The following is a 19800-nucleotide window of genomic DNA, read 5'->3' on the forward strand; positions in this document are numbered from 1 at the left end:
GCAGTGGAAATGAATAGACCAACACATGGCAGCGTGAATGAACCTTATTAATATGCCAGGTGAAAAAGAGCAAACTGCAGAGGAATACAAGCACTTCAATACCACTTACATAAAGCCCAACTTTTGCAGAATTTTTGCAGTAATATTTGCAGAATATTATGCAGTAATATTTGCATATATTACTTAAGAGTAAATGCATATGCCATATAGGAATACAGAAATGTAAGGCTGTAAAAAATAACAAATTCTGATTAGTGGTTACTTTGGTGGTGGGCCATGGGGGAGAGAGATGCATTAGGGAGGAGTATAGAAGGGGCTTCAATTATATTGGTAATATTTTACTCCTTATGCTGAATGCTGGGGGCTTGTGTGTGTATGTGATAAAATTCTTCAGGCGTGAATGACCTCTTCAAGTATGAATTATTTCATACTAATTTTGTATGAATTTATATGCAGAGTACTTATAGGCAGAGTACAACATGAGAAACACTGGGTTGGATGAAGCACAAGCTGAAATCAAGATTGCCAGGAGAAATATCATAACTTCAGATATGCAGATAACACCACCCTTATGGCAGAAAGCAAAGCACTAAAGGGCCTCTTGATGAAAGTGAAAGAGGAGAGTGAAAAAGTTGGCTTAAAACCCAACATTCAGAAAACTAAGATCATGGCATCTGGTCCCATCACTTCATGGGAAATAGATGGGGAAACAGTGGAAACAGTGGCTGACTTTATTTTGGGGGGCTCCAAAATTACTGCAGATGGTGATCGCAGCCATGAAACTGAAAGACACTTGCTCCTTGGAAGGAAAGTTATGACCAACCTAGGCAGCATATTAAAAAGCAGAGACATTACTTTGTCAACAAAGGTCCATCTAGTTAAAGCTTTGGTTTTTCCTGTGGTCATGTATGGATGTGAGAGTTGGACTATAAAGAAAGCTGAGTGCCGAAGAATTGATGCTTTTGAACTGTGGTGTTGGAGAAGACTCTTGAGAGTCCCTTGGACTGCAAGGAGATCCAACCAGTCAATCCTAAAGGAAATCAGTCCTGAATATTCATTGGAAGGACTGATGCTGAAACTCCAATACTTTGGCCACCTGATGTGAAGAACTGACTCACTAGAAAAGACCCTGATGCTGGGAAGGATTGAAGGCGGGAGGAGAAGGGGTAACAGAGGATGAGATGGTTGGATGGCATCACTGACTTGATAGACATGAGTTTGAGTAAGCTCTGGGAGTTAGTGATGGACAGGGAAGCCTGGCGGGCTGCAATCTGTGGGGTTGCAAAGAGTCGGACACGACTGAGCAACTGATCTGAACTGATCTGAATTTTGTATAAAAGATGAGACAATATAATTGGCAGTGACTTAAATTCTGCTTTTTCTGAGCCCTAGTTCAGGAAAACAAGGCCCATCTTCTCCTTCAGACTAGATTGTTTTGATGAGCTGGAAAAAATAGTTATTTCTATGTTGTTTTATAATAGCTGAGAGGTGAGTATGGATACTCCTGCATATTTTCAGCTCAGAAACTGGGAGCCTGGTATGTACCCAAGGTCTGCCCCAATTCTATGACATCAACTCTCCCTCTGAGAAACAGTATATAAAATAAAAAGTTAAAATCCCCCTATCAGCTCTTTACCTAATCCCATTTCCCAGAGGTACTCTCTACTGATCCCTTGCAGGCATTTTTTTCTATGCATATACAAATACATAGGTACACACATAAAGTTTCTTTTAATATAATAGTCAAATTATATATGGATTACATGGACAGAAGTAAAATTTTTAAACTAAAATTAAATGGAATTTTATTGGGTTGGCCAAAAAGTTTGTTTGGGTTTTTCTGTAATATCTTACAGAAAAATTTGAATGAACTTTTTGGCCAACCCAATGCTATATGTGGGAGACGTGGGTTCCATCTTTGGGTTGGGAAGATCCCCTGGAGGAGGGCATGGCAACCCACTCCAGTATTCTGGCCTGGAGAATCCCCATGGACAGAGGAGCCTGGTGGGCTACAGTCCATGGGGTCGCAAAGAGTCAGACACGACTGGGCAACTAAATACAGCACAGCATGCTATATGTGTTGTTCCACACTTCCTTTTTCCATTTATCAGGGTCTCATGTCAACACATCAGCTCATAGTGATTTGCTGCCTTCTTCTACCACCATTTGTTACTGAAACTTCTATTTTTAATTCAACAAGAGATACATGATCACATTCTAGATGCAAAATGTTCAAACAATACAGATAGAATGATAAAATCCTTCACAAAATAGAGAAAACCTTTCACAAAACTGCCGTCCTTAACACATATACCACACACACACACTCTTTTAATCTCAGGCCCCTCCCTGGAGATAAACCATTGCTCTATTTGATGTATATCCTTCCAGATTCATTTACTCCCACAAAGAAATAGGTTGTTTAGTTGCTGTGTATATGGTTGACACGTAAGTGGTTCTAAACTGTACATAATGTTCCATAACTTACTCTTGATGATTTCTACATCTTATAACTATCTCATCCTGTCCTCCACTAGCTGATGTTTATTATTTATTATGCTATTATTTGCACCATTCTAGGTATAGAAGCAAATAAGATGGATAGCCTCTATCTTCATGGAGCTTACATTCTGATGGGACATTCAGACAATAAACCATGTAAATGAGTAAGTAATATAATTTCAGGTAGTGCTAAGTAATATGATGAAGATAGAGTGGGCATTGGTAGTAAGTTCCCTACATATGAATTTGCAAGTTGCAAATGTTCAAAGATCCAAACATGCATGCCAGTCCCTGTATGCCAACTGTTATATTGTACTACTGTACTTTCCAAGGAACTGTACCAGAAGATTAAAATTTTTTTATTTTTTGTGTTTGCTTTATTTGTCTGAAAAGTATTAGAAACCTATTACAGTACAGTACTATATAGCCAATTGTGTTAGTTGGGTACCCAGGCTACCTTCATTGGACTTACAAACACACTCTCAAAACAGAACTCATTTGTGTATAGGGGACTTACTGTATTTGCTTCCTAGAGTAAGAAATACACTTTATACTGCTACTTAATATCCATCATAGAAACCTACACGCACAAAACCAATACACACACATGTACAGTTCAACAAATATTTCATGAAATAATATTTACCCTGATTAAGGGTGATGCATTGAAAATTTTTATACTGTTCTATTTCATTCAAAGGAAAAACCCTGCTAATAATAAGCTGCCTAATTGTCTTCATTGCCTACTAATAGTTTGTGACTTCATTTTGAAAAATATTACTGCAAGGAACCAGTTCTCTACTGAGAATTAGATGGTTTATAATTCTCTCCTGTTTCAAACAATGCTGCATGAAGCTGCTTTATCTTCATTTTGTGACTATTTCTGAGAACAAGATCCCTGACTGTATAATTACTATTTACTAAAAATTCCGATAAAATGTAGTCAACATATTGGAAAACTGAATTCTAACCCTGGATCTGTCATCACCATGATGTATACACTTTGGGCAATCTCTGGGCCTCAGTTTCCCCATCAGAAGCATGCTGATCTCAACATCCTAAAATCTGCTCTAAGTAGATGCCCCACCCCCTGACTCAGCGAGGGCAGGACTTCTCTCTGGCCCTTCTCCCCCTTTTCCGCTCACTGTTCCTCGGAAGCGGCCCAGGGAAAAGGGAAAAGGCAGGTCTGGGCAGGAGGGTGTGATGCCGGGCGGGGCAGAGGGAGGGGAAGAGGGAGGCCGGCCCCCCAGTAGGAAATGAGACGGTAAGAATAACACTTTATAAGCCTGCCGCCCTCTTTCTCCTCCCAAGCCCTGGCCACCTTCCAGCCTCCTCCGTCCAGCCTCCTCCCCTCCCAAACAGTCCTCATTTCTTCTTCCCCTAGGCAGCAGCTGGCGGAGCCCCCAGTCTGCCAGAGCCAAGAGCCCGGGTGGGGTTGAGAATCTCAGCACAGAATGTTGACAACACTGCTGCCCCTGCTGCCACTGCTCCTGCCCGGCTGGGCCCTCCGCAGCCAGGAAGCCTCAGATGGTGAGTCAAGGGCATATGTCCTGTCCTGGGATGGTTCCTGGGACCCAGCCTATCTGGGTGCCCGGGCAAGACCAGAGGAGAGTTTATCCCCTAGGTTCTGGGCCTGCAGCCAGCTGGATCTCTCCAGAGGGAAGGCGATCCTGGGGACTGGTTTGTGTCCCCAAGCCAAGGTGAAGAAGTTACAGTTTAGCTCCTGGGAAGGGGGAGATGGAGGAGGCTAGGGGTAAACAAAGCTAGACAAATGGGAAAGGGGCTGGTAGAAAGGGTGAGAGAATTAGCCATGGGGAGAGGGGAGAGGTGGGTGGGTGAAGTCTGGAGAGGGAGAGGTCTGAGGGTGATGGTGGATGGAGGTGAGTTTAGGGAAGATAGGAAAAGAGATGAGACGAGAGATAGAAGGAATGAGAGAGACTGGGAGAAGTGATGGGAGTTTGGGGGAAAGACTAGGACTGAGAACTGGGAGGCAGAAGAGGAGACTAGAGATGGTGGAGGAAGACTGGTGAGGGGAAACTCAGGGAGAGACAAGCTGCAGTCAGTAGGAAAACTCAGTGGGGATCAGGCTGTCACAGTGGCTGCACTTAAGCAGAGAAGGGGAGTTTCTACCCTGCATTATAATTGCTCCCCCACCCCCTGCCCCAGAGAGACAGCAAATAACCAGTATTCAATGAGTGCTCACTACACTTAATACGTGTATTGACTCATTTAACCTCAACAAAATCTTTGCAAGGTGGGTAATACTATTATCTCCATTTTACAAAGGAGACTGGTCACCTAGCAGGTAAGAACCTTGTCTGGGGGTGACCCACACAGATATACTTATTCACATCTACAGATACAGAGCACAACTTCTCAGATGCAGACATGGACAGAGACACCCCCAGATTTACAACCTGGGACTCATTCCCTCCTCAGACATTCTCTGGGCACCAATTCCATGCCAGGCCCTTGGCAGGTGTAGGAGGCAGAGATAATCAGACATGATTCCAGTGCCAAGAGGGATGGAAGTCTGTGTGTTTGAAGACAGTTATGCAGAATCTGGGATCATTGAAATTGACTCACTGTGTATGGGAGGGTAAAGAGGAGAAGCATTAGGAAAACGTCTCTAAGGAGAGGGCAATAGAGCTGGGCCTTAAAGCATGAAGAGAAGTTTGCCAAGAGGCAGAGCAACCCTGCCATGCTATTCACATGTCAGCTGAAAGCCAGCATGACAGACTCCAAGTACTGAAGTACTATCTAAGCATAGGGAAGAGACCAAAAGAGCTGGGAGGAGGGAGAGACAGGGGTGGGGGGTGCGGGAACCAGCCTTCGGGAAGCTTTGAATGTCCGGCTAAAGACTTTGGATTGATTCTACAGACAGATAGCTTATAGGGAGACAGTGTAGTTGAGTGGCTAAGAGTGCTGGATTCAGACACCCTGCATGCTAATCTTAACTCTCCTATGCCACTTGTCTGTTTTCCATATGGATGGGGTTAATAATAGTAGCTACTACATCAACTTAATGGGAGGAAGGCACAAATAAGATAATAGTACACGTAAAGTATAGTGCCCAGGTCATAATAAGCACTTAATAGCTATTATTCGGAGAAGGCAATGGCAACCCACTCCAGTACTCTTGCCTAGAAAATTCCATGGATGGAGGAGCCTGGTAGGCTGCAGTCCATGGGGTCGCAAAGAGTTGGACACAACTGAGTGACTTCACTTTCACTTTCATGCATTGGAGAAGGAAATGGCAACCCACTCCAGTGTTCTTGCCTGGGGAATCCCAGGGACTGCGGAGCCTGGTGGGCTGCCGACTATGGGGTCGCACAGAGTCGGACACAACTGAAGCGACTTAGCAGCAGCAGCAGCTATTATTGTCGTTGCTGTTGATTGAGGAGTGTGTCCCTGGAAGATTTTAAGCAGAAGGATGTAATGTTATCTCTGGGCCAGGTGGAGGTCAGATAAAAAGGGGTGAGACTAAAGGATGAGTGGAGGGGACGAGGAAATCACTACTCCAGTCCAGATGAGAAGGACTAAGGCCTGAAGTAGGGCAGCGGCAGAAGAGGCAGAGAATAGGAGATGAAATTGGGTCTTCATGTGAAAATGTGTTAGTCCCTCAGTGGTGTCCGATTCTTCGCAACCCCATGGACTGTAGCCCACCAGGCTCCTCTGTCCTTGGGAATTCCCAGGCAAGAATACTGGAGTGGGTTGCCATTTCCTTCTCCAGGGGATCTTCTGGACCCAGGGATTGAACCCAGGTCTCCCTCATTGCAGGTGTCTGAGCCACCAGGATTTAATAACCAACTGGAAATGGCGGGGGGATGGGGAGGGGGGTGGGGGGAGGAAGGGGTGAGAGCTTGAAAGGAGGTCAGAGTGGCTCTTCCACTTGTCTGGATTATCCTGAGGCAACTGGCTTCTGCACGTCTAGCCTCAGTTTCCTCACCTGTAAAACAAAGATAATAACCCCTGTCCTGCGCTCCTGACAGGGTTACTTGACAGCGTCAAATGGGTGGAAGGGTGGGAGGGCAATTTATGGTTATAAAGGGCCAAGAAGGTGGGCGGCTGAACTCTGGGTGGGGGGTTATTATCTCGAGTTACACGCTGACCCCTCCCACGCCGGCCCGGACCAGACGCTCTGACTTCCGCCCCCAGGCCCGTGGGAGCTCCAAATGATCCAGGTCTCCTACTTCCGCAACCCCTCTCAAGTGTGGCACCGGGGCAACGCGACGCTGGGGGGGGTCCTGACGCACGTGCTGGAAGGCCCAGGCCACAACGTCTCGATCCAACAGCTGCAGCCCTTGCAGGAGCCCGACAGCTGGGCACTCACGAAGAGATACCTGAATCGCTACCTGGAGGAGTTCGTGGGCTTGGTGCAGGTGGTGCACCAGGAGCGGGGCGTGACCTGTGAGTGACGCACACGGGGGCGGGGCTGGCGAGGGCGGGCCCTTGAGGTGGGAGGCGTGGCCTGTGGGCGGGCCACGAGGGGGCGGGCTTATGGAAGAACGAGGCGGGGCCGAGTACTGGGATGGGTGTCCCCGCCCGGCGTTGCCTTTGCTGATTTGCTGGGTGGGTGCTTGAGGCTGGAGAAGAGTCGGTATCCTAGCTGACGTACTGTACTTTCCGTCAGGCCCTTTTCCTGCTTGGCAAGACTTCGAGGGGGTCCCTGTTGGGAATCCCTGTCCCTGGTCCACCTTACACCCTGATCTCCGTTTCCCCCTCACACCTGACACCTTTTCCACACTGTCCCCTGATCCTGAATCCCCTACCTACAGTTCCTCTGATCATTCGCTGCTCCCTGGGCTGCGAGTTGCCTCCTGAGGGCTCGGAAGCCCGTGTCTTCTTCGAAGTGGCTGTGAATGGAAGCTCCTTTGTAAATTTCCAGCCGAAGACAGCCTCATGGGTGGCGGAACCTCATGCACCGTCCAGAGTGGTCACCTACACGGTTGACCAGCTAAACAAGTACAATCGAACTCGGTACGAACTGCGGGAATTTCTACAGGACACCTGTGTGCAATACATACAGAAACACATCACCGCGAACAACTTGAAAGGTATGATGGGCTCAGGGAGGGACCTATGTGTTGGGTGGGTTCCAAGCAAATGGGTGGAACTGAAAGATGGATACCTTGAGCAACAGGAGGCCCAGGGCTGGCGATTTGGGACTGAGTACACACATGTGAATTGGTAAACTAGCCCCTCCCCTACTTCCTTTGGGGAAGAAATCCTTTGGGGTTTGACTCAAACCATGGACTCACTTGTTTGGGGGTATGTTCTTCAAGCTAACTCTTCCCACGTTCAGCAGGAAGCCAAACAGGCCGTTCCTACACTTCACTGGTCCTGGGCGTCCTGGTGGGCTGTTTCATCGTCACTGGAGTGGCTGTAGGCATCTTCCTGTGCACAGGTGGACGGCGGCGGTGTTGATTATCTCCAGCCCTCGCTGGAAAAAGGCTAGACTGATTCAGCTCACTGCAGAACTGTGCAGACTCTCCGTCTGGGACATTATATTCCAGAAGATTTAGAGTGGCAGCTCATTTCTTCCCTGAGATCTGCCCGCCAAGAGTTTGGGGGAAGGAAGGAGAGGAGCCTAGGCAGACAGGGTACTCGACTTGCTAAGAACCAAAGAACTCCTATATTTTGCTGAATTGGTCTGGGAAGTAAATGCTTATTTGTATTTGTGGAAAACAGATGATGGAGTTGGGGCAACAGAGGTGGTCTATGGCCCTTCTTTCAAAGACAGAATCTGAGGCATTCAAAACACACAACCAAGTAAAACAAGTCATCCGCAACCCAAATAACCAACATTCTGTGCTTTCAGTTATGTTAGTTAGATTTGGGAAGAGACACTGGTGCAATAGAGGTAGTGGTAACCAGAGAAATGATGGAAGTGTGAAATTCAAGTAATATGGGACCAAGGAGTTATTAAGTAATCAATAATAATAACTAATAAAATTCCTTACTTATGTATACAGCATTTTTATTTCCTCTACTTTGCAAAACTTTGGGGAAAGTAGCTCATACCGCCCCCCGACCCCCGCCTTTGCTTAAGAAAGAGAGAACTTCTTTTTTAAAAAAAAAAATACTTATTTGGCTGTGCCAGGTCTTAATTACAACATGTGGGATCTTTAGTTGCAGCATGTGGGATCTAGTTCCCCAACCAGGGAATTCCTTAACCTATACCCTTTGCTTCTACTTCCTCATCTCATACTCACTATCCAATCCACTGCAATCTGACTTGTCTATAAACTGCTCTAAGATCATCAGTGACCTCTACATGTGAAACCTTTTCACTTTGTGGACTAGGAATTTCTTTTCACCCTAACTTCTGAGATAGCATACTTCTCACTTTTAAAAACTGTTCTGGCCACTCAGTCAGTCCATTTGTATGTGTCAGCTTCCCCAATTCACCTTTGAAATGTTGACTTCCTTAAAAATTCCTTTTTTGGCTCCTTTTGTCCCCCCTTAAACTGTACCATTTCCGGTGACCTATTAACTTCCATGACTTCAAATACTGTCTACATATGGTGGTTTCCGTGAGGAAACATCATGATGTCTTTGAGAGCATGTGCTTTGTCATAAGACAGACTCAAGTTTTACCTCCTTGAGCCAGGCACTTAACTTCCTCAGTTCATAAACAAAAGGTATAATAAAATATACAAAAAGGGTATAATAAATAACCCTTAAGGGTATAACAATACCTACCTCATAGAGGCATTATGAGTATTAAATTTTATATATATATGATAAATGGGCTTTCTGGTGGCTCAGCAGTAAAGAAACTGCCTGCAGTGCAGAAGTGGGTTCGATTCCTGCGTCGGGAAGATCCCCTGAAGGAGGAAATGACAACCCACTCTAGTTTTCTTGCCTGGGAAATCCCATGGACAAAGGAGCCTGGCAGGTTACAGTTAATGGGGGTCACAAGAGGCAGACTCAACTTAGTGACTAAACCACCACCCTACCACCATATAAGACAATACATGTATACTTAATAAATCTGGCACTTGCTGCTGAGCTCCTGATCCACCCGTATTTGCCTTGATTTTTGAAATCATCTCTACCTCAATATTTTGCAGACATTTCAAAGTCAACATGTTCAAAATGAAATTCCTTATCTATCTCTTCAATCCTGTTCTCTCTCATCTGTTGTTTATTCCAGGTTAAACAGAATTACCATCAAATCATATCAATGTAGAGACCTCAGTGTTAACCTTTGTTTACTCCCCCTTCATCCCCACCTACAAAATACAGTATCTGTAGAATCCTTTCCTTCCTTTCCACTCTTTGCTTTGTTCACAAGGTCACAATTCATCTCTTTCTCTGGTAGGCACAACAGGTGTCCCACCCAGTTTTGCCTTCAAGGAAAGATGTACTGTTTAGCTATAGAGAATATAATCAGCAGATAACCTCTAAAGGCTCCCTTTCCTTTAGTGTCTGTCTCACTGCTGAGCACAGTCCTGCACAAGGTCATGCTCATCCTGGGAGCGTTCTCACCCAGTGACTGAGCAAAGCCAGGGTATAAAGTATAAAGGTTCAGCCATTCTGACCCACTGTTTTTCTTCTAAATTTTATTTGTTTGTTTATGGCTGTGCTGGGTCTTTTTTGCGTGCTTGGGTTCTCTCTAGTTGTGGCAGGTGGGGGCTACCCTTCGTTGCAGTGTATAGGCTTCTCATTGCGATGGCTTCCCTTGTGAAGCACAGGCTCTAGGCTCACAGGCTTCAGTGGTTGCAGCACTTGGGCTCAGTAGTTGCGATTCACAGGCTCCAGAGTGCCGGCCCAGTGGTTGTGACACACGGGCTTACTTGTTCCAGCGCATGTGGAATCTTCTTGGACCAGAGATCAAACTTGTTTCCTGCTTGGCAGGCAGATTCTTAACCAGTGGACCACCAGGGAAGTCACTGAAATACAGGGAAACACCACTGTATTTCTGATGAGCTGTATTTACTCCAGAGCTCCCCACCAGGTTGAAGGAAGGGGAAAAGGCACTCCTCTTGAATTGTAGCGGGACCCTCGGTGTTCCTCTCAGGTGGAGACGGGTATGTCGGGGAACTTCTTAAGTTGACGCAAGGGTGTTAAGGACCCTTTCGCGGTTCAAGAGTGAAGGTGTGATTTCCCTCGAGACGCCTCAGCGGAAAAGGGCCTCATCTCGCCTGGAAGGGAGAACCTCCTGGTTTTTCTCAAGTTGCGACAGGTTCCTCTCGAGTTATGACGGGGACCTCAGGGACCTCCTTGTGTGTGGCCTCAGGAAAGGCCAGTCTCCATGCCAGTTGGAGGGGCCTCTCGTGATTCCTATCTAGTCGGTGCAAAGAAACCAGCCTGGGTCTTTGTCAGACCTACATTATAGTTTGATTTCTCTTTTCAATCCTATTTCCTGACCCTAGTTAATGTCTTGCACTTTAAATCCTGTCTTGGCATCTACTTCCCAAAGTTCCAACCTGTGACTGACTCTCTCTGTGTCTGTTTCCAAACTGAGAAAATTTCTCAGTCTTTTGACTAGACCATGATGATAGACTCTTCCTCATTTTTGTAATGATCTAGTTAAGGAAACCACAGCTGGAGTCACTGCTTTCATCACCACTGCATGGTGTCATCTTAAAGAAATTCTACCTTGTGTCTTACACTATTTGTTCAAGATTCAAAGTCCTGGTGAAAGCATTCAAATGGCCATGCCTGGATCATGTTGCCTTTGCCATAGTTACAAGGGGGTGATGGAGAGGGAAACTTTAAGCATCTTTGGTTTCTCTTGTGGGAGGTGGGACCCTATCTCTCATTAAGATTTGCACAGAGGACAGGCTTTCAGATGTTGGCAAACCAAAACAAAACCCTAAATGTTCCTATATCTCTTATTGTATTTACTCATTTATTTATCAATGCATTTATTCATCCAGTAAATATTTGTCAGTATGATACTAAGTGATTAAGACATGATCCTTCTTGAGGAGCTCATTGTTTACTTGGCAAGAGAAAACATACACAAATAAAAATAATACAAGACAAGGGACTTCCACGGTGGTCCAGTGGTTAAGAATCTGCCTTGCAATGCAGGGGACTTGAGTTCAATCCCTGGTTGGGGAGCTAATATCCCACATGCCACGGGGCAACTAAGCCCACAGACTGCAGCTACTGAGCCCACATGCTCTGGAGCCCATGCACCTCGACTAGAGAAAGCCCAAGCACCACAGCAAAGACCCAGGGCCAAAAAAAAAAAAAAAAACAGTGTTGAGATATCCTAATATCTGGAAGAAACATATAAAGATGCTATGGTGTGATTTACATAGTGCTTTATAGTTTTTAAATTCTTTAACTTTCATATATAGTTTAATACTGCATAAGATCTCTGAAGAAAGGCAGTCTCCTCATTTTAAATTAGGGAACAGGCTTAGTTAGAAGAGTAAAAAGTAAAGTAAGGAAACAAAGTAAGTGGGAGAGTCAGAATTCAAACCCATGCCTTCCTGTTCTAGAATTTATGCTTTTTCAACTCTTTCCAAAATAGAGCATCAGAGGAATGTGTGGGGGGAAGGGATGGGTTTTATGGAGGGTAAGATCTGACTGTGCACAGATAGAAAACATAGAGCAGCTTAAATAATGGCTTAGAGTTAGAAAAAAAACAGAGTAGATGTGAGGAAGGATAACCAGCCCAGTGGGGCTAGAGAATAGGAGAGTGGAAAATGAGATTCGAGAGTAGGCTGGGGTTTTGTTGTACTGAACCTCTAATACCTGGTGAAGGAGTGTTCTCTAGGTGGTAAAAAAAAAAAAAAAAACCTGGAAAATTATCACATGTTGTTGGATAGAAAACTGCTGAAGTTTTCTTTCCCCCTTCAGCTGCATTGTACTTATTTATTTATTTTGGACACACCCTGCAGCATGTGGGATCTTAGTTCCCTGAGCAGAGACAGACCCCTGTCCCCTTGCAGTGGGAGCATGGAGTCTTAACCACTGGCCCACCAGGGGAGTCCTCGGCTGCAGGTAGACTAAGACCCATCGACCCTAAGTTTAAGGGCCTGGCATGGACACATCCAGATCAAGACTGTACCAACCCTTCTCCCAAGTGAGGAGGCAAAACGGAAAGGAGAAGGTGGGAAGAAACCAGCCTGGAAGAGTGAAGTCTTGGAGTGTGAGTCAGATGTACTAATGCTCTGAGATGTTACATCATCCGTTTCATCAGTGCTGGAGCTGCAGTAGTTCAGGCTTTCACCAACTCTAACTTGAATTGTTAGAATTAGATCTGACTCTCTTTTAGTCCCCTCGAAAAGTTGCCATCAGAATGCTTTTGATAACATGCCATTCTTCAGTTCAGAATTCTTTAGTTCTTCCATTGTGTATAGGATAAAATCTAAATTCCTTAGTTTGGAGTTCAGGACTCTCCATAAACCAGCACCAACCTATCTTTTCTCTAGCTTCATCTTCAACCCCTCTGTCTCAGTCTGTTCAGACTGGGTGGCTTAAACGAAAAACATTTATTTCTCACAGTTCTCAAAGCTAGGAAGTTCAAGACTGAGCTGTTGGCATACTCAGTGTCTGATGAGGGCCTATTTCTTGGTCCACAAGTGCTCATCTTCTTAGTGTCCTCATAAGGTAGAACTGGGGAGGGGGCTCTCTGGAGTCTCTTTTCTAAGGGTACTTATCCCATTCATGACCTAATCACCTCCCAAATGTCCCACCTCCACACACCACCACAATGAGGATTAGGTTTCAACATCTGAATTTGGGAGGGGGAGACACAACATTCAGTCTACAGTACCCTCCCCCTCTCTCAACCTGCCTTCTATCCTCGTCAAGTCACCCTTGTTTCTCCACCATACCTTGTCCTTTCTGGTCGTGCCATTTCATGCCATGTTCTTTTCTCTCCCTGGCAAATTCCTATCCAGCAATAATAGTTGCAGGCTTCAGTACTCCATTTTTAAATAATTACAGAAAATCAGTGACACAGAAGACTTGAACAATATAAACCAATTAGACCTAATACACATCTATAGGGTTCTCCATCCTACAACAGCAGAATATATACTCTCCTCAAGTTTACATGGACCATTTTCAAGGACAGATCATGTGTTAGGCCATGAAACAAGTCTCGATAATTTAAAAAGAAAATTATTAAAAGTATGTTCTTTGGGATTAAGTGGGATTAAGTTAGAAATCAATAAAAAGAAAATTTGGAAAATTCACAGATTTGTATGTAAACAACACATTCCTAAATTTTAAAATGGGCCAAAAAAAATTTCGTGAGCTAAACTAGAAAGTAGTTTGAGGTGAGTGAAACATCTCAAAACTTATGAGATGTAGCTAGATTAGTTAGAGATGGGGGAAATGTATAGGTTTAAGTGCCTATATTAAAAAAGAAGGAATAGCTCAAATCAGTAACCTAACCTTCCATCTAAGAAGGTAGAAGAAGAGGAGCAACTTCAACCTAAATCTAGTAGAAGAATGGAATTAATAAGCTTTAGAGTAGATAAGTGAAATAGAGACTATAAAACATAAAACAGGAGTTGATCTTTGAAAAAATAAACAAATTTGACAAAACTTTTAGCTAGACTTATCAAGAAAAAAGAGAAGATCAAGTTACAAATATTATCACAGAAATTAAAATGATTGTAAGGAATAGTACAAACAACTGTATGTCAACAAATTAGATAACACTGATGAAACTGACAAATTCCTAAAAAATACAAACAACTGACCCAGACTAAGAAGACATGAAAATGTAAAAATAGACTTATAACAAGCAAAGATGTTGAATTAGCAATTTTTAAACTTCCCACAAAAAAATGCCAGCCCAGGCCCAAATTACTTCACTGGTGAATTCTACCACATTTAAAGAACTAACATTAATCCTTGATAAACTCTTTCAAAAAATAGGAGAGGGAACACTTTCCAGGTCATCCTATGAAGCCAGTATTACTTTGAGACCAAAACCAGATAGAGAATTATGACAGCTACAGCTATCTAATTAATAGAGACACAGAAATTCTTAACAAAGTACTAACAAATTGAATCCAACAAAATATAAAAAGGATGACACACCATGATCAAGTAAAATTTATTCCAGGGATAAATATATGGCTCAATTTATGAAAGTCAGTCTGTGTAATACACCATATCAATAAAATGAAAGACAAAATCAACCCAGTCAGTAGATGAAGAAAGAGCATTTGATAAAATCCAATACCTTGTATGAAAAACACACTTAACAAATTAGAAACAGAAGAGAACTTGTTCAACCTTATAAACATTATCTACAGACAAGCCCACAGCTAACATCATACTTAACTTTTTCCCTAAAATCAGAAACAACAAGAATTTCTGCTCTACCTACTTTTAAAAAATACTGTATCAATACTTCAGGTTCTACAGGTAAGAATAAAATCAGGCAAGAAAAAAGGAACCTAGATTGGAAGGGAAGAAATAAAAGTATATCTGTTCAGAAATGACATGATTTTATATGTGGAAAATCTTAAAGAATCTACTAAAAATAACTATTAGAGCTAACAAACAAGTTTGGCAACATTGCAGAATACAAGATCAATATATAAAAACAAATTGTAATTCTATGCACTAGCAATAAACCATCCAATAATTAATTTAAGAAGAAAAATCCCTTTAGAATAGCATGAAAAAGAATAAAATACTTAAAAATAAATTTAACAAAAAGAGCATAAGATCTTTAAAACAAAAAGTAAAAATCTTTATTGAAAAAATTAAAGAAGTTCTAAATAAATTAAAAACAGCCTGTATTCCTTGATCAGAGACTTAATATATTAAGGCAGCAATAGTCTCCAAACTAATCTACAGATTCAATGCAGACTCTATTAAAATCTCAACTGCTTTTTTTTGGGTAGAAATTGGTAAAATTCATATGGAAGTGCAAGAGACCCAAAATAGCTCACAAAAATATATTGAAAAAAAAGTTGAGGACTAACACTTCTTCATTTAAAAACTTACTACAAAGCTACAATGATCCACAGAGTATTTTACTGGCATAACAACAGACATATAGATCAATGGGAAAGGACAGAGACTCCAGAAATCAACCCTTTTATCATGGTCAACTGATTTTCTCCAATTTGCTAACATAATTCAATGGAAAAAGAATAATTTTTTCAATAAATGGTGCTGGGATGGCTGGATATCAACATGCAAAAGAATGAAGTCAGAATTCCAACCTTACACTAAAAACACAAATTAACTCAAAATGGATCAAAGTACGAAATATAAGCCATGAAACTCTTAGAAGAAAACGTAAGTGTAAATATTGGCCTAAGATTGGGTGGTGATTTCTTAGCTATAATACAAAATGTACAGGCAGCAAAGGAAGATAACAGATGAATTGCACTTCATCAAAATAAAATACTTTGTTTCACAAAGTATTGTGTGTTTGCTTCACAACACACTATCGATAAAATGAAAACATATCCCACAGAATAGAGGAACATATTTGTAAATCGTATATCTAATAAAGATCTAGTATTGAGAATATATAAAGAGCTCTTATAACACAAAAATAAAAGGATAATCCAATATAAAAACAGGCAAAAAATTTGAATAAGCATTTCTTAAAGAATATATGTCAGTGGTCAAAAGCACATGAAAAGATGTTCAACATCATTAATCTTTCAGTTCAGTTCAGTCGCTCAGTCGTGTCCGACTCTTTGTGACCCCATGAACCGCAGTACACCAGGCCTCCCTGTCCATCACCAACTCCCGGAGTTCACCCAAACCCATGTTGGAAATGCAAATTGAGGCTATACTGAGATACCATTTCACACCACCAAGAATGGCTAAAATTTAATGACAGGCAATAAACCAGTATTGGTGAGGATGTGGAGAAAGTGGAACCCTGAGACACTGCTGTTGGAAATATAAAATGGTACGCCTACCTTGGAAGACATTGAATAGTTCCCAAAGAGTTAAACGTACTTTTCAATTGACTCAGCAATTCCATTCCTGGAATGTACTCAAGAGAATTGAAAATATGTCTACACAAATGCTTCTACATAAATGTTCATAGCAGTATTGTTCATAACAGCCAAAGGATGGAAACAATTCAAATATCTATCAGTTGATGAATGGATAAACAAACTGTGGTGTGTTTCTACAACAGAATATTGCATAGCCATAAACATGAATGAAGTACTGATAATGTGCTACAACATGGATAAGCCTTGAAAACATTATGATAAATGAAAGAAGCCAGTTACAAAGAAACACATCTTGCATGATTCCATTTACCTGAAATGTCCAGAATAGGAAATCCATAGGTATAGAAAATATATTGGTGGTGCTTAGTGTTGGGAGGAGGAGGTGTTGAGAGAAAGTGACTGCTAAAGGATACAGGGTTACTTTCTGGGGTAATTACAATATTCTAAATTTGGACTGTGATGATAGTTGCACAAGATAGAGAAAACACTGAATTGCATTCTTTAAATGGATGAATTTTATGGTATGTGAGTTATATCTCAATGCAGGTGTACCTTGTTTTACTGTGTTTTGCTTTATTACACCTCACAGATGTTGTAGAGTTGTGGGTTTGTGTTTTTTTTTATTCTTTTTTTTTTTAAATTGGAGTATAATTGCTTTACAATGTTGTGTTGCTTTCTGCCGTACAACAAGGTGAATCAGCCATGCTGCTGCTGCTGCTAAGTCACTTCAGTCATGTCTGACTCTGTGTGACCCCGTGGACAGCAGCCCACCAGGCTCCCCCATCCCTGGGATTCTCCAGGCAAGAACACTGGAGTGGGTTGCCATTTCCTTCTCCAACGCATGAAAGTGAAAAGTGAAAGTGAAGTCGCTCAGTGGTGTCCAGACTCCATCAGCCATAAGGATACATATATCCCTTCCCTCTTGAGTATCTCTCCCATTCCCCACCCCACCCCTCTAGGTCATCACAGAGCACCAGACTGGGAGTTGTTTTATGCAGCAACTTCCCACTAGCTATCTATTTTACATATTGCAGTTTTTTTACAAACTGAAGGTTTGTGGCAACCCTGCATTGAGCAAGTCTACCAGAGGCATTTTTCCAACAGCATTTGCTTACCTCCTGTCTTTGTGTCACATTTTTGTTAATTCTCACAATATTTCAACTTTTTCATCATTATTACATCTGTTATGGTGGTCTGTGATCACTGATCTTTGATGTTACTGTTGTAATTGTTTGGGGGCTCCATGAACTCTGCTTATATAAGATGGCAAACTTATTAAATGTGTGTGCTCCACCAACTGACCGTTCCTCTGTCTCACTCCCTTTCCTTGGGCCTCTCTATTCCCTGAGACACAGCAGTATTGAAATTAGGCCAGTAATAATCCTACAATGGTTTCTAAGTGTTTACATGAAAGGAAAAGTTGTGCATTTCTCACATTAAATCAAAAGTTAGAAAATATCAAGGTTAGTGAGAAAGGCATATTGAAAGCCAAATTAGGCTGAAAGCTAGACCTCTTGTACCAAAAAGTTAACTAAGTTGTGATTACAAAGGAAAAGTTCTTAAAGGAAATTAAAAATGCTACTTCAGTAGCTCATGAATGATAAAGAAATGAAATAGCCTTATTGCTGATACGGAGAAAGGTTGGTCTGGAGAGAGGATCAGACCAGCTACAACATTCCCTTATGTCCAAGTTTCATCAGAATAAGGCCCTAACTCACTTCCCTGGGGGCTCAGCTGGTAAAAAATCTGCCTGCAATAGGGAGACCTGGGTTCAATCCCTGGGTTGGGAAGATACCCTGGAGAAGGGAAAGACTACCCACTCCAGTATTCAGGCCTGGATAATTCTATGGACTGTATAGTCAAGGGGGTCGCAAAGAGTTGGACACAGCTGAGCAAATTTCACTTTCACTCTTCAATTCTATGAAGCCTGAGAGAGGTGAGGAAGTTACAGAAGAAAAGTTTGAAGCTAGCAAATGTTAGTTCATGAGGTTGAGGAGAGAAGCCATCTCTGCAACATAAAAGTGCAAGGTAAAGTAAAAATGCTGATGTAGTTGTAGTTCAGTAGCTCTTTGTGACTCCATGGACCACAGCATGCCAGGCTTCCCTGTCCTTCACCATCTCCCGGAGCTCTATCATCCCCTTCTCCTGCCTCCAATCTTTCCCAGCATCAGGGTCTTTTCCGAGTCAGCTCTTCACATCAGGTGGCCAAAGTAGTGGAGCTTCAGCTTCAGCATCAGCATCAGTCCTTCCAATGAATATTTAGGGCTGATGTAGAAGTTGCAGCAAATTACCCAGATCTAGTGAAAATAAGTAATGAAGGTGGTCACACTAAACAAGTGGGCTTCACCAGTGGCACTAGTGGTAAAGAATCTGCCTTTCAATGCAGAAGACACAAGAGACACTAGTTCGATCCCTGGGTCAGGAAGATCCCCTGGAGTAGGAAATGGCAACCCACTCCAATATTCCTGCCTGGAGAATTCCATAGACATAGACAAAGCAGCACACCCTAAACAACAGATTTTCCGTGTAAATGAAACACCCTTTTATTGGAAGATGCCATCTAGGATTTTCATAGCTCAAGAAGAGAAGTCTTGAGCTTTAAAGATTCAAAGGGCAGGCTGACTCTCTTGTTAGGTGTTAATCCACCTAGTAACTTTAAGTTGAAGCCACTGGTCATTTACTATCCTAAAAATCTTAGGGCCCTTAAGACTATGCTAAATCTACTTTGCCTGTGCTCTATAAATGGAATAACAAAGCTTGGATGACAGTGCATCTGTTTACAACAGAGCTTACTGAATATTTTAAGCCCACTGTTGAGACCCACTTCTTTGGAATAAAAATTTTAAAAAAGACTCCTTTCGGAATATTACTGCTCATTAATGCAACTGGTCACCCAAGAGCTCTGATGAAGATAGACAGTGAGGTTAATGTTATTTTCATGCCTGCTGACACAACATCCATTCTGTAGCCCATGGATCAAGGAGTCATTACAACTTCAACTTTCTTTATTTAAGAAATACTTTCTGTAAGCCTATAGTTGCCATCGTGGTGATTTCTCTGATGGATCTAGGCTAAGTCAATTAATAACCTTCTAGAAAGGAGTCACCATTCTAGATGCCATTAAAGACGTTTAAGACAAGGCTGGATTTTTCTGGCAGTCCAGGGGTTAAGAATCTGCACTTCCAGTGCAGGGGGTGGGGTTCAATCCCTGGTCCGGAAACTAAGATTCCATGCCATTTGGCACAGTCAAAAAAGATACATGTATATTAAGGGGTCAAATAGCAACATTAACAGAAATTTGGAAGAAGTTGATTCCAACCCTCATCGGTGACTTTGAAAAGTTCAAGACTTCAGCAGAGAAAGCAACTGCAGATGGTGTGGA

At 42.5% G+C, this 19800-nt stretch overlaps 1 protein-coding gene across 3 annotated transcripts; it reads left to right on the forward strand.

Annotated features, from left to right (window-relative positions):
* Positions 1-3896: 3896 nt before the first annotated feature.
* Positions 3897-8402, forward strand: PROCR (protein C receptor). Of its 3 annotated transcripts, none has more exons than XM_068987759.1 (4): positions 3897-4043; positions 6672-6912; positions 7281-7559; positions 7811-8402. In XM_068987759.1, the coding sequence occupies exons 1-4, from the start codon at positions 3957-3959 to the stop codon at positions 7927-7929; spliced, it is 726 nt and encodes a 241-aa protein (XP_068843860.1). In that variant the 5' UTR covers positions 3897-3956; the 3' UTR covers positions 7930-8402. The 3 variants fall into 3 exon arrangements, with proteins under 3 accessions (XP_068843860.1, XP_068843859.1, XP_068843862.1); XM_068987758.1 differs by having other exon boundaries at positions 3897-4032; positions 6661-6912; XM_068987761.1 differs by having other exon boundaries at positions 3897-4032; positions 6661-6912; positions 7910-8402.
* The last annotated feature ends 11398 nt before the right edge of the window (positions 8403-19800 follow it).

Source organism: Capricornis sumatraensis, chromosome 15 (genome assembly GCF_032405125.1).
Source record: "Capricornis sumatraensis isolate serow.1 chromosome 15, serow.2, whole genome shotgun sequence".
Classification (NCBI taxonomy): Eukaryota; Metazoa; Chordata; class Mammalia; order Artiodactyla; family Bovidae; genus Capricornis; species Capricornis sumatraensis.